The sequence below is a fragment of the Lepus europaeus genome, chromosome 5 (genome assembly GCF_033115175.1).
Source record: "Lepus europaeus isolate LE1 chromosome 5, mLepTim1.pri, whole genome shotgun sequence".
In the NCBI taxonomy this organism is placed as follows: Eukaryota; Metazoa; Chordata; class Mammalia; order Lagomorpha; family Leporidae; genus Lepus; species Lepus europaeus.
Genome location: NC_084831.1, coordinates 116,399,493 through 116,416,488, shown reverse-complemented (window position 1 = coordinate 116,416,488; position 16,996 = coordinate 116,399,493). Strand labels below are relative to the sequence as shown.

The following is a 16,996-nucleotide window of genomic DNA, read 5'->3' as shown; positions in this document are numbered from 1 at the left end:
TTATAGTTTGTTCAAATACACAGAGCAATCTGCATTTTTATAATGAAGCTATTTTCTTTACGGTGCATAATTCTCTTAATACACATACGTTCTGACAGTCAAAACATCATGACTGTGCTTAAAACCATATAATGCACACAAATGTTTATAGCATATCTTTGATCACATAATGCCACATTGATTTCCAGAAAAATTATAAAGTATAAATCATATCAATTATATAAATTTATACTTCTACCATATTTGAGATTCAAAATAGCCAAAAGATGGAAATAACTCAAATGCTCATCAACTGACAAATGGATAAACAAAACATAGTACATAAGTACAATTTAGATGTAGAAATACTATTTAGATGTAGAAAGGAATGAAGTACTGATGTATGCTCCAACATCGATGAACCCTAATAATACGCTAAGTGAAAGAAGCCAGTCACAAAAGCATACATTTTACATAATTTCATTAATATGAAATGACCAGAACAGGGAACTCCATTTGGACAAAAAGTAGATTGGTGATTGTTTGGGGCTAAAAGGGGGATAATTTTTGAAGTGATGAAAATGTTCTGAAATTGACTGTGGTGATGGTTGCATATATCTGAAATAATAATGAAGAACCATGAATTGTATACTTTAAGTGGATGAATGGTTTAGTAAGTGAATTATATCTCAGTAAGGCTATTCTTCAGAAACCCAACCCTACAAAGCTTTCCTCATGACAGACTACAAGCCTCTGCATTATCAGGCCCCAGCTAGCTCTCTGACTGCAACGCCTTCCTTTTCCCCTGTCTCACTCCAACCAGATTCACATCTTCCTGGAGGCTCCTTCTGCACACTGCATGATCCTGCTTCAGTCCATAGTCTGCTGTGCCTGGGATACTTCCCTCTGTATTCATAAGGCTCACTGCTCTCATCCTTCAGGTGTTTGCACAAATTCTCTCTCTCTCTCTCAATCTCTCTTTCTCTCAGATTTATTTATTTGAAAGGCAGAATGGTAGAGGGGGGCAGGGTGGGAAGATGAGAGAGAGATAAGGAAGGAGGGAAAGAAAGAGAGAGAGAGCAGCAGAGAGAGGAGAGTGGGAGAAATACCTTCCATCTGCTGGTTCACTCCTCAAATGCCCACAATGGCAAGGTCTGGTCCAGGCTGAAGCCAGCAGCCAGGAACTGCATCTGTTTTCCCCTGTGGGTGTCAGAAACCCAAGTATCTGGGCCATCATTTACTGCTTCTCAGGCATCTTAGCAGGAAATATAGCTGGGACTCAAATGGGCACTTGCATATGGAGTGCAGGTATCCCCATGCTGGTACCCTAAATCTCTCTCTCTCTTTCTCTCTTTTTTTTTTTTTGACAGAGTGGACAGTGAGAGAGAGACAGAGAGAAAGGTCTTCCTTTTGCCGTTGGTTCACCCTCCAATGGCCGCCGCGGCCGGCACACCGCGCTGATCTGAAGCCAGGAGCCAGGTGCTTCTCCTGGTTTCCCATGCAGGTGCAGGGCCCAAGCACTTGGGCCATCCTCCACTGCCTTCCCGGGCCACAGCAGAGAGCTGGCCTGGAAGAGGGGCAACCGGGACAGAATCTGGTGCCCCGACCGGGACTAGAACCCGGTGTGCCGGCGTCGCAAGGCGGAGGATTAGCCTATTGAGCTGTGGTGCCGGCCCCTAAATCTCTTAATGAGACTTTCCAGACACCATACTGAGTGTGACCTACCCTACTGTTCCCAAGCGCTAGCACTTCCCTCTATCCTGCTCCACTTTTTCCCCCACATTGAATTTATCACCTTCTGATTTATTATAAAATTTACTTACTCATTATTATTAATTTCTGTCTTCCCCACATTATGATACAAATTTTACAAGGCTTAGGATTTTCATTTTATTCGTGGAGGTATCCTAATGCTCAGTAATAAGTGAATTAACTATTGACTTAATGTTGTTCTCATGTGTTCAATAAATATTTATTTATTCTAAACTAATAAGTAGGACAATATGACTTCTGACTGTTCCATATAGATGTCGGTGAAAATATCTGTGGTGCTATAGCAACAATGCACATCATATATAATGCCCAGAAATTGGAATTTGACATTTCCCCTCCTAATTGAGGATATATTAAGCTAATATGACTAGTGAGACAAATGAAGAGGGAAGTAGTGAGGGGAGGGAAAGTAACTCCCCCATAAGGGAAAGTACTGCGACAGTAGATGACGTCCTGCACACTGCAAACCTGCGTGGCCAGAGACACTGGACTAACTGCTTAGTGCAGGTACCTGCATATGTTCAGGTCACTGCTGAATGCATCACCCAGATGCTTTTGCAGGGCAGTTTCTCTGCCTTAAAAAAGAAAAATGAAAGACCTTTGAAGAGATCTCTGGGATAGGTTACTATCTTTATTTCTTCCTTTTCCCTTATACTCAAAAGAAAAGGGGAAAGCAATCCAAAATTCACATTAAAACTTCATATGGCAACAGAGAGAAGAAAATATCGACTATCTCTTTATTCAGAAGGCAGTTTTATTAAGAATATTGCTGGGGTCAGCATTGTGGCATAGCAGGTAAAGCTGCCGCCCTCAGTGCTGGCATCCCATATGGGCACCAGTTGAGACCCAGCTGCTCCACTTCCGATCCAGCTCTTTGCTATGGCCTGGGAAAGCAGTAGAAGATGGCGCAAATCCTTGGGCCCCTGCACCCACGTGGGAGACCTGGAGGAAGCTCCTGGCTCCTGGCTCCTGGCTTCAGACGGGCGCAGCTCCAGCTGGGGAGTGAATCAGAGGATGGAAGACCTCTCTCTCTCTTTCTCTCTCTCTCTCTTTCTCTGCCTCTCCTCTCTCTGGTAAAATCTGACTTTCAAATAAATAAATAAATAAATCTTAAAGAAAAGAATATTGCTAAGGAGATAATTAACTTCTGTGGATTTCTTAGTGTCTTAGTGGTAAATACAGGCCATCAATTTTAAATGGTGTTAAATCACAATACACCTAGTTAGAGTAGGCCCCACAGAAACAATCATACAACTACAGAAGGCCTGCCTATGTAGAACTCTGCTTCATTACAACTAGTGCTTGAATCACTGGAAAATATTCAAATAATTACAAAGGATCTATTTCAAAGAAAGAAGTTACTTAAAAAAGCCACTTAAATTATAACTTTGAATGCTAACTTGAATTCCAGATTATACTAATGTACATTTCCCTTTAAGATCTATGAGACATACATCTTAAGCTATCTTCTGGCTTAAGATGAAGCAGCTTACTGATACAGAGGCCCGACTCTCTCATCAAAAATTACATTCATTTCTGGAAATATACCAGGGAAGGAAGGAAAGAATTGATTTCTATTCTTTACTTTTTAGTTTTGTTTACAAAAGAGTGCTTCAATTTACATTAAAGGCAATCTGCAAAGTACATTAGAAATATATATGAGGGGTCTTCAAAAAGTTGATGGGGGTGAGGGGCTGAAGTAGTGAGGCAGGTTAAGTCACTGCCTGCAAGGCTGGCATCCCATATGGGCACCCATTTGAGTCCTGGATGCTCCACTTCTGGTCCAGCTCCCTGCTTGGACCAGATGTGCTTGGAAAAAAGCAGAGGATGTCCCAGGTCTTTCGGCCCCTGCACCCATGTAGGGGACCTGGATGAAGCCCCTGGCTCCTGGCTTCAGCCTGGCCCAGCCCCGAATGTTGTGGCCATTTGGGGAGTGAAGCAGAAGATGTAAGAGCTCTCTTTCTGTCTCTCTCTCTCTATTTCTCTCTAACTCTGCCTTTAAAGTGACTAAAATAAATCTTTTTTAAAAAAAGTTGATGGAAGTACACACCATGAAAAAACCATAGATGGATTGAAAAAAATATTCTGCATCAAAATCAACTTACTTTTTAAAAACAATTTTGTTCACAAACTTTTTGAAGTGCACTCATATAGGGTACCCCAGGATATCACCCACTTATTACAGTAAATAAATCATCTCATATGATACACTAGTAAGCACTAGTTCTGGGATCTGATTGCAGAATACATTTGCAGGAATCTCAGATTTTGAAAGTTGTGAAGATCAGGCAAGCCAAGTGAACTGTACCCCCCAGATATCCTACCACAGGCATGTCCCACTATGGAAGGAAAGCATTTCACACTCAACAGTGATGAAATGTGATTTCCTGTTCACGGAGTTACCCAGGAATCCAGAGCCTTGTTGGGTAGTTCACACCATGTCTTCCACAATTCCAAGTACAAAAGGAGGGTATCCACCAGGGCGCATAGGAAAGTATATTGTTTTCTGATCTGGAAAGTCTCTCAAAGTAATGTTTCTGTGCTGTATCGTTGTAAGTTGTTCCATTGGCCTTTTCCTTAAGAAATTCTAAGCACTGCATAGAAAATTATAGGATAATCCCCTCTTCCATCAAATGAACCCTAATAATTCACAACTTAACTTTTCCTCCTCCACATCAAGTTTTTCATTGCTAGCTCATAGCAACTGTAATAGTTGCAAGTGAAAAACAAACTGATTTTGTTTTAAAAAACAGTTTTTTCCTAAATGACAGTATAGAATGGTAATGAGTATCAAGAGTTGTGAACTTACTCAGTACATTAGAACCACTCAAGGTAGCCTAAGTTCATCATGAATTGGAGCCTTTCCACTGAAGGCTGAAACTCTGTGTTGCTTTCAATTACTTAAGCCTTTACAATAATTGGTCTCTGAAATACAATTCCTTTATCTTCTTACTGATAGTGATACATTTCACTATTTACTTACTGGCTAAAGGACATACATTTATAAAAGTAAACTATTAAAACCTGATATTGGATCACTTATGAACTAAAACTATTAACTAAATTTTTTCCAGTTTGGTGATTACCACAGAAACTCCCTCTTCCTAAAAGCTTCATTGGTCAGGAGCCAGTGAGCAATGCTGTCTAAGATTTGATTGAATCTTTTATTGATAAGACACATGCTCAAATATGAACCGCTTAGAATGCTGTTAGGTCAGACAAAGAAACACCAAAGCTCGCTACAGCTGGAAGATTTTGTTAGAAAGCTTTTGCAGGGCTGCCTTATTTTCTTTCTTTCTTTCTTTTTTTTTTTTTCAGATGATTATTTAATTTTCAAATACTGTACATACTTTAATATCTTAAATTGTATATATGGCCATTAAAAACTTGCATTAATACTTGGTGTGGCTATGTCACAGCAGTGGTTTCTCAGTCTCCTTTTCCCTGCGGTAGAAAATGGCCTGGGATCCCCAGGAGTGAGGTCTACACAGTTGGCCGTGCAGGCGGCTACACAAGCGTAACGTACAGAGAAGCAGCCCCAGAGGGTCGGTGCCCTGCCTTGGGTGTGGTGGGTGACTGGGTGGGAAGCCTGATGCCCAGGGTGGGCACTCAGGTGTTTGGTGCCTGGGACTACAAAGATGACTGCCTTACTTTCTTAACTTTACATAAAAGATTATTTGCTCAAGAACTCAGGTACTAACTTAAGGAAAAACCTAGATGTTTCATTTTTTCTTTTCCTTTTTTAAAAAAGTAAAATGAAATTTCATTCATAGTACCTTTAGACAAACACAGCCAGTGATATGTATTTTTGTTTGTATTATGACTAAATTATAAAGACATGTAAAAATCTTTGCTAATCTATTTTTTCATCTAAATTCAACTTATTTTTTAAGTTGCAATTTAGGTATTTAGTTTAAAATTTCTGAGATTTCAAATTAAAGAGAAGATGCTATAATTCTTAAGCATAGGCAACTGGAGATACAAATAGTGGAAAATATTAGTGCTCAGAAGGATCATTTAAGAGTCAGTTTATCTATTGGAATCCTGATACAGGAGCCTAGTTAAGAGCATATGGTTATCTAACCCAATGGGGGAACTTTAGAAAGTTCATGGAAAATGGAATTAAAGTTAAGTTCTACAAAATTAAAAAAATTTTAATAAAATTTTTATATCTATGATTTTTTTACAGTATACATTTTCTATGCATTTTTTGAAGATGCCTCATAAATAAACTACCTAATTTGGATCAAGAAGATAAAATCCTAAATAGCTATCAGCAAGTAATAAATAAGACCCTTTGAGTCTTATATTATTAAATATTATTTAGAGGGCCATACAGTATCAAACATTCAAGTAATACTTATGAAGGAAAAGCATGCACTTTGAATCCGGACTATTTAATAGCCATGTTTATTTGGGTAAGTTAATTAATCTATGTGTCAGTTTCCATATATAGAGTGGAGATAAAAGTAATAGGTACCTTATGAGAAGATTAAATGAGTTAATATAGGTAGAGTACTTAGTACAGTGCCTCCCACACAGTATATGCTCAATAAGCACAATTATTATTGTTTTTATCAGCATCAACAGTAGCAAAGGGAGAAACTTGAATAAAATAGTTGATATTATGCCACTTTTGTGTTCAAAACATTCAAGAATACACCACTGACTACTGAATTGGGTGCAAAATCCTCAGTTTGACACTAGCTGCCCTTCCAAACAATATCATCTAATAGTTTCCAAATTAGAGTAAGATTCATATAGTGTTACTACCATTTTATACTTACTTTCCCAAGATCATAACCATATTGAATTCCATTTCAGGAACTAAGGCAGACTATACAAGGTAAAAATTCTATAACACATATAGAAATGTGGGAAAGAAAATGACAAACATCCTTTTAAATGGATATCAAATATTTTAAGAACATAAGAGGAATCTCTAAGGATCATCTCAACAATGGATCCATGACTTAGGTTCTCACGCTATGACCACCTGATGGTTGTGTGCCAGTTATATTAAATATGGACACTGTATTTTAATAGCCAAGGCTAAAAATCAAGGCTTAGGCCTCAGGAAGAAAAGAGATTAGAGTTGAGACTCCCACATAGAGCAGAGGCACTCACTGCAAAAGTGGATTGAAAAAAAAAAAACCTATTTGCACAGGGAGATGACAAGGAAGCTTGAACACAAGATGGTAGTGCCTTTGCATGGTTCAGGAACCCATAAGTATACTACAGAAATTAACGGGAAAAATCATTCCAGCCTGACCCTGCTCTTGGGATATCTAGCTGAATGAAAGGAAATTATGCAGAAGAGATATATCTTCAACTTAGGCGCCTCATGGGTCTCATGGATAAAATCTTCTTAAGATAACTCAACATTTACAATTAGAGAACACATGCAAAAATGATTCATCATGAGCTAATGTTAGCAGACACAACAGCAGAGTTAGACATGTAAATACTTCAGATTATAAAGAAAAATGATGGATTTGAAAACATGAGAAAAGAAGAGGATATTTAAAATATCAGGCAGATTTGAAAAAGAAGCACAGATAACTTGTAGATATAAAAATGTTTTTTAACTTAATGGACAAATTAAACTGAGATTAAACACAGCTGAGAAGAGAACAATTGAACTGGAATAGTTATCTAAAAAATACTATACAGAAGGTAGCACATAGAGACAACAGATGGATAATTTAAACGAGAGGTGTATTCATCAGATTTTATTACTACAACAAAGTACCTGAGGCAAACAGCTTTAAAAGAGAAAAAAATTCACTCAGTTTTGGAGGTTCAAGTCAGAGCTCAGGTGGCCATACTGGTCTGGCCTCTGCTGAAGGTGATGCATGGCAGTCGGGGAGCACATATGAGGAGATATCACCTGTGAGCCAGGAAGCAGAAAGGCTGGACCCAAACTTGTATTTTTCTAACAACCTTCTCATGAGAGCTATCTTCCAAGGGCATGTCCCCAGTGACCTAAGGACCTTTCATTAGGCCCCGCCTCCTAAACACTAATTTGGACCACTTCTACTCTCTTAGTACCCTTAACTTATTTTTTTTTTCTAACAGCAGAGTTAGACAGTGAGAGAAAGCAACAGAGAGAAAGGTCTTTCTTCCGTTGGTTCACCTCCTAAATGGCCGCTATGATCCACAGCCAGGAGCCAGGTGCTTTTCCTGGTCTCCCATGTGGGTGCAGGGCCCAAGGACTTGGGCCATCCTCCACTGCACTCCCGGGCCACAGCAGAGAGCTGGCCTGGAAGAGGGGCAACCGGGACAGAATCTGGCGCCCTGATCAGGACTAGAACCCGGGTGCCAGCACTACAGGTGGAAGATTAGCCTAGTGAGCCGTGGCGCTGGCCAGTACCCTTAACTTATGACTCTGAGGTTTAAAGTCTTGCATGAGTTCAAGGGCCAAAGAACAAGAGACATGAAAAACAGATGAAGAACCAGCATGTACCTCTTAGGAGGTTCAGAGAGAATAGAGGAAATGAAAAGGAGGTAGTATTCAAAGAAATGATGATTAGAAAATTTCTAGAAGTTACATCAAACATGAATTTTCACATCAACTAACATAAATATAAATTTTCATTTAGATACATTATGTTGTAACTAGTATACTAAAGAGGTAATCAAAAAAGATTCAGATAAGATGACATACAAATAAAAAGCAATCATATTAGAATTGACTTCTTTATAGAAACTATTAAAAACAATACTCCATTGTCATCTTTTAATATTCCATTATCAGCTTTTAAGTGCTGAGAAAAAATTACCAACCTGGAATTCTAAACTTTGACATTTTTAGACAAAAACATCAAGTTGACCAGTCGCTTACAGAATACTAAAGGATGTGTTTTAGTAAGATTGGATTGAAGGAAGAGCCAGGATGAAAGAAAGCAGAGGAGGAAAAAAGGGGAAATTTGTAGACAAATTTTCAAATAGCAATGACCACTGAAAATAATGATTAACTTGGGAACTGAAAAACATGGTAAACCAGAATGTTAGACAATGATACCACATAAAATGGAAGGAAGGTGATTAGAGTAAAAAACATTCTATGAGAAGGGTAGAGATAGATGAAGTTTCCATTTTTCTATTTTTTTTACTCACTCAACAAACGTCTTGTAAAGCCAAGTAAACTATTTCCTAGTGACAGAAGTTATACTTCTGATTACTTTGAAGGGAGGTGTGATGAGGGGGCATATGGCATTAAGGAAGACATGTAGGGGTGTTGGTAATGTATGTCTTGAACTGGGTGGTAACTGCATACGAGTAGATGTGTTCACTTTGTGATAGCTTATTGAGATGTCTGTTTATCATTATACATTTCTATATGTAAGGAAGTATATATATATACAAGTATGCAGAATCATTGAAAGATACTTGGTCTTTGTCTCCAGTTCTTGGCACAGAGCTCCTAAAACCCTTAGAATTTCCTGGGTGATGAGGGTGATGGAAGTGCTTTTTGTTCCAGTGAAGCTATACTTGGCAGGTCCCAACAGTAGCTTCAGGATGGTGCTGGTTGCCAGAAAGACCAAGCCTTGATTAGAAGGTTGGAACTCTCAGCTGCAGGGGGCTCTCAGGAGGACAGAATTGCTGGAGACTGAGTTAATTATCAATAGCCTATGATATAATCTATCATGCCCACATAATGGAGCCTCCATAAATGACAGGGTTCAGGGAGCTTCTGGGTTGGTGAACACATTGAGGTGCTGGGAGGGTGGCATGTGTAGAACTGGCATGGGATGCCATATCCCCACCTCCCACACCCCAAACCCTGCCTTACACATCTCTTTGATTTTACTGTTCCAGAGTTGTATAGTTGTATCCCTTAATAATAAACTGGAAATTTTAAGTTAAATGCTTTCCTGAGTTCTGTGAGAGCCATTTTGGCAAATTATTAAAGCTGAGAAAGGGGTCATGGAATCCCCAATTTATAGCTGGTCAGTCAGAGCGTGGGATTTGTGACTGGCATCTGAAGTGGGACCAGTCTTTGAGATTCAGCCCCTTTAACTTGTGAGATCTGCTTTAATTCCAGGTAAGCAGTGTCAGAATTAAATTGAATTGTTGGACATCCAATTGCTGTCAGGAGAACTGGATAAGTGGTCTTGGAAGACACCACATATTTTGTGTCTGGAGGAAAAAAAAGCCCTCTGAATGAAATATTTCTATAAAAGTTACACAAGAAAGTCCTACTGTATAATTTATATCAAAATAAAATTCTGGTAGATTGTAAAGATAAAAGTTTAAGCCCTAAAAATAATGGAAAAATAGATGTTAGAATTTATACAACCTTGGCTGAGAAAGAACATTCCAAACCTGACATTGAAGTCTGCTATCACCAGTAGCTTTGATGACATAAAATTAAAACAATAATTACAACAACAAGATTTTTATGTAACAAAACACTATAAATAATGTATAATAAAACATCAAAAAGAGGAAAAGATTTGTAAAATACAAGTATATTACAGACAAGTTGTTAAAAATTAAGAGAAATTAAATTACCTCAATTGTGAAATGGGCGAAAGACATGAACTGGCAATTTACACAAAGTACTTGCATATATATGTAAATGACCAGTGAGTTCTGGACACTGACAAAGAGGTTAAGCAACTTGCTCAAGTTCACAGAAATAGTAAGATGGAAAGGTAGGAATCAAACCTAAGCAATCTTGCCCTTCAGTAAATATTTGTTTAATGAGTGGATTATTTTATATTTAACTCTAAAAGATGTCTACATCAGATTGAAAAATGCAGGTTGTAAGACAGAATGTACAATGAGATCCCTTTGTATCCACAAACTCATAAAAATATCAATACAGGCTTTAAAAAAATCTGAAAAGACCAAAAAGTTAACAGTGGTTAAATTATGGGAACTTTTTTCTCCTTATACTTTTAGAATTAATGAAAAAATTCAGAATAAACAATATATCACCTCTACAATAAAGGAGAAAAGTTGTATTTAAAAACCCATACAAATATAAAATGAAAAAGTCACAAACCTTTTAATGATTCCCAGTTATTCATGCATGCATGTGCAACATGGATCTCTCAGGTCCCCAATCATTAAAGCCAATCATCATGCCACGGTTCTCCAGGCTCTTCCTCCTCTACCCTTAGCTGCCAAATTAATCTTCCTAAAACAATGTGACCCTCTTGTGATCTCATTGCTAAAAACCCTTCAATAATTCCCCATTTTCTTCATTAGAAAATAGAAATTCCTCAGCCTGGTATTCAATCAACCTTTTTATTTTATTAGCACATTCCAGAGAGTTGACTGCTTGCTTTTCTTTGCTTATGTATGCTGCCCACAGCTTTCACATCTTGTTCATCTGGTTAACTCCATCTAGAAAACTCTTTTTCTATAAGTCCATTTTCTATCCAAAGCTCAGCTTATATACTATCTTCCCTTAGTGACTCTCAAGAATCCATGGCTCTTTTTTCTGCCTCCAGGCATTTACCTTCTTATTTTTTATGCTGTCTTTCCTAACAGACAGTGAAGTAATATCTTTGGCTTACTCTTATTTTTATTGTTCTTACTAAATACTTTTTGAGTGAATATAATTAATCAACAAAATAGAACACTCACAGAATTCAATACCATAATGTTTAAGTGTTTTCAAAGTGCCAGTCTGTGGTTATTAAATTTCTCCTTCTTTGAACACAGGAAACACAAGTTGTTAACAGTGAAGGGTGTCTGACCTAATTTAAGTGATTTGTGAACTTAATGAACTATAGATTCTTCAGCCCATAAACTCTAAATTAGTCTATGAACTGATGATACAAACACCAGAACATTTTGATCAATGGTAGTTTGGACAGCATTGACCAAACTTTTCCAACATAAAGGGAATTTAAGCCTTTTTCCTCCATGAAAGGGGACAGAATTGTAGGACTGAGCGTTCTCCTTTACCTTTTGGTGTTGTGCACTGTGGTTCCTCCCAGGACAATCCTCACTCCCGGAGTGGTGCGGTTCAAGTTATAAACTGTTAGAGCCTCTTCATATGTGGCTCCTCCGATTACAAACACAATGATATCCTGAGGCCTGTGACAATAAAGAAAGATAATGTCACAGGATAAGGAAAAAAGGGCAAAGAGCTATTGTTATTATTATATACACAGAGTTTTAATTTCCAACTCTTTTTTTGGTGGAGGAAGCAGAATTAAGGAGAATAGAATAAAAGGTTTAAAAAAAGTTTTAATTATCTGAAATTGGCAGGAAACAGAGCAGGAAATGCTGAATAGTGATTTGCTTTCTGTTTATGAGCGGATGTCTCATAATTTCTGTGCTGTGGATTTCAGAATAGCATAATAGTGTTTGCTGGAACCAAATGTAGAAATATTCTTTTATATTCAAGAGGCTGCAGAGTGCTTAACTGTGACATGTCAATATAGCAGAAATTTATGCTTGTATTATACATCTTTCACATATAAGCCCCTTTTCAAACACTTGGTAAAGTGGTGTTACAATGCCTTTTGTCCAAGAACCTCAAAGCATGTTGAAAAGTACGGGTGGATTTGGATGTCCCCATAGCAGGGGAACTAGTAACATTAGTATTTTGAGTCTAACAAAAGATTGGGACCCAAATATTAAAGGTACTTCTAGGCACTCCACTTCTTCTCTTAAAATCTTTGTTCTTGAAATTCTTTGAGATACGAAGGAAAAGAAACCATGGAAACCAAAAAAGAAAAAAAAAGTAGGTGGTTTTGATACTGGACATGCTGACACATCAGCTCAGCCACTAGCTTCATCTGGGTAGCACTGTGATATTTCACTGTCTCATTCCTTATCAAAATGGCTTTATAACAAGAGTGGCTCTTCAATTAGCTCCTATATCAGCAAAAAGGAGATCAAAATTGTTAAAGTTTTGTCTTGTCTTCTTTTCTCATACCAACACAAGAATATAAAACTACTTAATTTTAGTAAGCAAGACATTTTGTTAAATCACTCATTGGACACTATTTAAAACTACATCAAGCAAAAGCGGTACCCATTTTGAAGGTTTTGGCACAAAACTAAACAAGGAATACACATGCTTATGTAAAAATAATTTAAAAAATCTAACTCTACGCTTCCTTTCTGTTTATCTCTCTGTCTCTTTCTAAAATATCATGAAGAAATTAATTGAGAGGGTAGTTGTTTTGGTGGAACTTCTTGGAAACAGAAGTGTGGCTACTTAAAAATGTTCAGATGGTCTCTTTGCAGAACTCCCCAGTAAGAGATTTAAAAACTCCCACTGATGAAGACGTGGTTATTTTGCAATTAAATAGGTAAAGAGTCCATTATGACATTTCTATGTGGATTTGGGACTTGAAATCATGCCTTTTCTTGCAGCACTATATTTACTTTTTAAGACAAAATAAGCTCCATTCAAACTATCCCCTGAAACCATGTAGTTAGTATCATAGTGCTTTAAGAATTACATGCTGTTATATAAAGTAATGTTTGTTATTTTAAAATATACTGTTTTTGACTAGAAAAAGGCACACACATGGCATAAAATACAAAAGGGTACATACTGAAAAAGTGGGTTTCCTTCTTACCTCTCCTGCTCCTCTTCCCCCCAGTTTCTCTCTAGAGGCAAACACTGTTACTTGTTTTTAAGCATCCTTTCAGAGATATTCTCTCTCTCTCCCCACCCCTTCTACACACACAGACACATACACACAGAGAAGCATATTTATACACACCATTCTGCTCCTTGACCTTATCTTGGATATCATGCATTTAAAATTTTGATAGATATTGCCAAGTTGCTTCACAGATGTTTTTTTATCAGAATTTCAGGAAAGTACCTATTTCCCCACATCCTTATCAACACTATGTATTTTATTTTTGTTTGTTTTTTTTTTTAAAGATTTATTTATTTGAGAGGTAGAGTTATAGAGAGATGGTCTTCCATCCTCTGGTTCACTCCCCTAATGGCTGAAACTGCCAGAGCTTGGTGGACCTGAAGCTAGCAGCCAGGAGCTTCTCCTGGGTCTCCCACGTGGGTGCAGGGGCCCAAACATTTGGGCCATCTTCCACTGCTTTCCCAAGCCATAGCAGAGATTTGGATTGGAAGAGAAGTAGCCAGGATTTAACCAGAGCCCATATGGAATACCCGATACACCACAGCACAGGCCCCAACACCATGTATTTTCAAAGCTTTTGGTCTTTTCAAACTGATGGGTGAAAAAGCAATATCTCATCATGGCTTCATATTATGACCTATCCAATAAAGATCTGTGTATCACCAGCATGTGAAGTTTTGGAGACGGTACAGTGTAAGGAAGGAGGTTTAGAGTGGAACCTGGTGAGCTCCAACACTGAAGAACAGGTAAAGGAAGGAAACCTCAGAGGAAGCAAAGCAGGAGCAGCAAGGGAACAGAAGATAACAATAAAACTAGAAAAATGTGGCATTATGGGAGCCAAATGTTTCAAAGAAGAAGTTAAAGGAAACTGCAGACAGGTCAACAAAGATTAGGGCTGAGAAATAATGATGGATGTATTAATAGAGGTCATTGGTGACGATAGTGATGGCTGTTTTAGTGGAATAGATTTTTTTTTAAAGTTTTTTCTTTATTCAATTTACAAGTTGTTTATTTTCAGTGTCTTGTCTTGATTCTCATTTTTCCCCACACATTTTATCTAGATTGGACTATCGTACTACCAGGACTCCAAGCCTTTAGCTTTAGCTTTCACCTTCATTCTTGGTGACTGTACATTTCTGTACACCACAGACCGCAACTCATATGCCTAAAACCGAGGTCTAGGGGCAAGGATTCAGCCTAGCAGTTAAGATGCCTGCATTCCATATTGCAGTGCCTGAATTTGATGCCTGTCTCCAGTTCCTGACTGTGGCTTCCTATTAATGTGTACCCTACGAGGCAGTGGTGATGGCTCAGATAATTGTGTTTCTGCCACCTATGTGGGAGACCTGAATTGAGTCCCTGGCTTCTGGCTTTGGCCAAGTCTAGGCCATTGAGGACAACTGGGGAGTAAGCCAGTGGATGGGAGTTCTCTCTGTGACTATCTTGACTGCATCCCTTAACTCAGTTTCCCTGGCTGCCTGTCAGAGTCCTATCATAGTCATGACTTTGGTACTTTACTTCTACTTTATTTGTGAGCCACTTTTATCTCCCAAAACACAGATCTGATCCTGCTCTTTCTCTGCCAAGGATAAAATCAATTGGAGCAATGCTTAATTAATGTATAGTCTTTTTCAACTTCAGTTTATGTTTCCAGCCAGGCTCTCTGTTACAGTCTGTTCTTTTGTTCTAGAGTTGCACATATTATTAGGAAGCAAGCTTTATGGGGTCAGGGAATTTGGTGGGTAGGGGGGAACTGTTTGTTGCTGAGTCTTCCATCTTAAAACAGAGCCTAGCACACAGTAGGTAGTCAATAAATATTTGTGCAACAAATGACTTAAAGAATGAGCATCATTCTATTTTCTTCTCTCAAAAGGACCATGCATACCAGTAACCATTTGTTGAGCACCTACTATTTGCCAGGTACTTTGCTTACAACTTTGCAAGGCAAAAATCACACTTGAGGGAGCAGAAATTCAGAAATGTTAATTATCCTATGGTCATTCTATCATAAATAATTTCAGTCAGGTTTGGCCTTCATGACTCCACTAAATAACTTCTCTTGTCAAGATTATACAGCTAGCTCCAAATGATTATTTTCAATCCTTGTCTTACTCAACCTGTCAGTGATAGCTGACTAAGCTGATCACCTGCTTCCCCTGGATATGCTTTCTTCACTTAGTTGCTAATTTTCAGTGTTCCTTGACAGTTCCACCTCATCTCCCCCAGTTCTTGGGTTAACAGTGGCGTACCCAGAGTCCGGCCATTTGTCTTCCTTTCCTCTCAGACTGTACATATTTTATTCCCCAATTCTGCTCTGTCCAATGTAGGGGCCATTAACCACATAAGGCTATATAAAATAAAATAAAATAAAATTTAAAATTCGGTTCCTCGGTAGTCTTAGCCATATCTCAAGTGCTGCACAGCCACATACAGCTCATGCTGCCTTTCTGCTAGCATAGATGGAGCACGTGCCGTCACCGCCGGAAGTTCTATGGATACCACCCCTGAGATGATCTCACCTAGCTTCGTCTTCTTCAATACCTCTACTTGCTGATGACTACCCGGCCTAGCTACAGGGCAGACCTCTTCCCCAAATTCCACTGGGGTCAGAAACAATGAATTTGTAGTGGTGCTAATCTATAATTTTTATGAGTTTTTCTAGTAGCATGGAAAATGGATATAAGCCCAAGGCTAAACTATTAACCCAATATTAATCCAGTGCTTTAGGCTGCAGGAAACGTTTCTTTATAAATCTTTATGAAAGTAAAGTTCTTCTCCAAGTTCTTTTCCTTCAAGTCTTCCTTCTTCCAGCTACTGGCCAATATTTTTTCTTGTTGAAAAAAGTCACTTGCTTAGGAAGGGGCTGCATGATTATGATACTAATGTTTTTTTATCCATTATAGTGAGCTCCCAATTACAAAGAGACTATTCAGGCAAAATATAGGTTCTCTTCTTTTCCTCCAATTAATATGTGTTATTCCAATTCTTACTAACATTTCTATAAAGGGGGGAGGATTACAAACAGCTAAAACTCATGTTCAGTTCTTGTTAGGATCTTTAGGAACATATTTTATAAGAAAAGAGATCAAATAAGCTATAGTTGACTGTAATTTAAAAACTTATCTGAGTTCCTATAATTTTTATCACTGCGTTACTCTCATGAGTATCTGAAATAGGTATCTTTTTAACACTAAATTTCTAAGGATATTAATTTTTAATTCTTCCCACTATATTGGTTCTAGAAAGTGCCAATAATCTGATATAAGAAGAATGTCTTAAGTACAGTAACAATTGGCTTAATATTCATTAAGGGTGTACAGGATGAGTTTTATAGAAAAAAAAAAGTCCAGTGTTATATGAATGTCCCATCAAGGAGACAGAAGGCACTCTACCCATAGTTTGGTCTATGTTGTACCGATCTGGGGATCAGATCTGGAAAGCAAGGGAAAAAAGGCATTTAAAGTGTTTAGAAATAATGAAATCCTCAAGGCTTAAAAGAAACTACATTCTCAGAAAATGAATATTTTCTGTAGTAAGACTCCACATACAGTGCTTCTTATGGTGAGGGACAACTCTACCCTAAGGTTCATTATGCAAATTATCTTGAATAGACAAACACCCAGGAACACACAGATCATTTCACTGAGAACAGAGAGGGA

The 16,996-nt window shown here is 38.0% G+C and overlaps 1 protein-coding gene across 1 annotated transcript in view; it reads right to left on the bottom strand.

Annotated features, from left to right (window-relative positions):
* The window catches only part of VPS45 (vacuolar protein sorting 45 homolog), a 77,582-nt gene that overhangs the window by 21,913 nt on the left and 38,673 nt on the right, over window positions 1-16,996 (bottom strand). Inside the window, exon 14 of the mRNA XM_062192169.1 lies at window positions 11,677-11,808. Coding sequence (XP_062048153.1) covers window positions 11,677-11,808 — 132 coding nt within the window. The remainder of the gene's footprint in view (window positions 1-11,676; window positions 11,809-16,996) is intronic.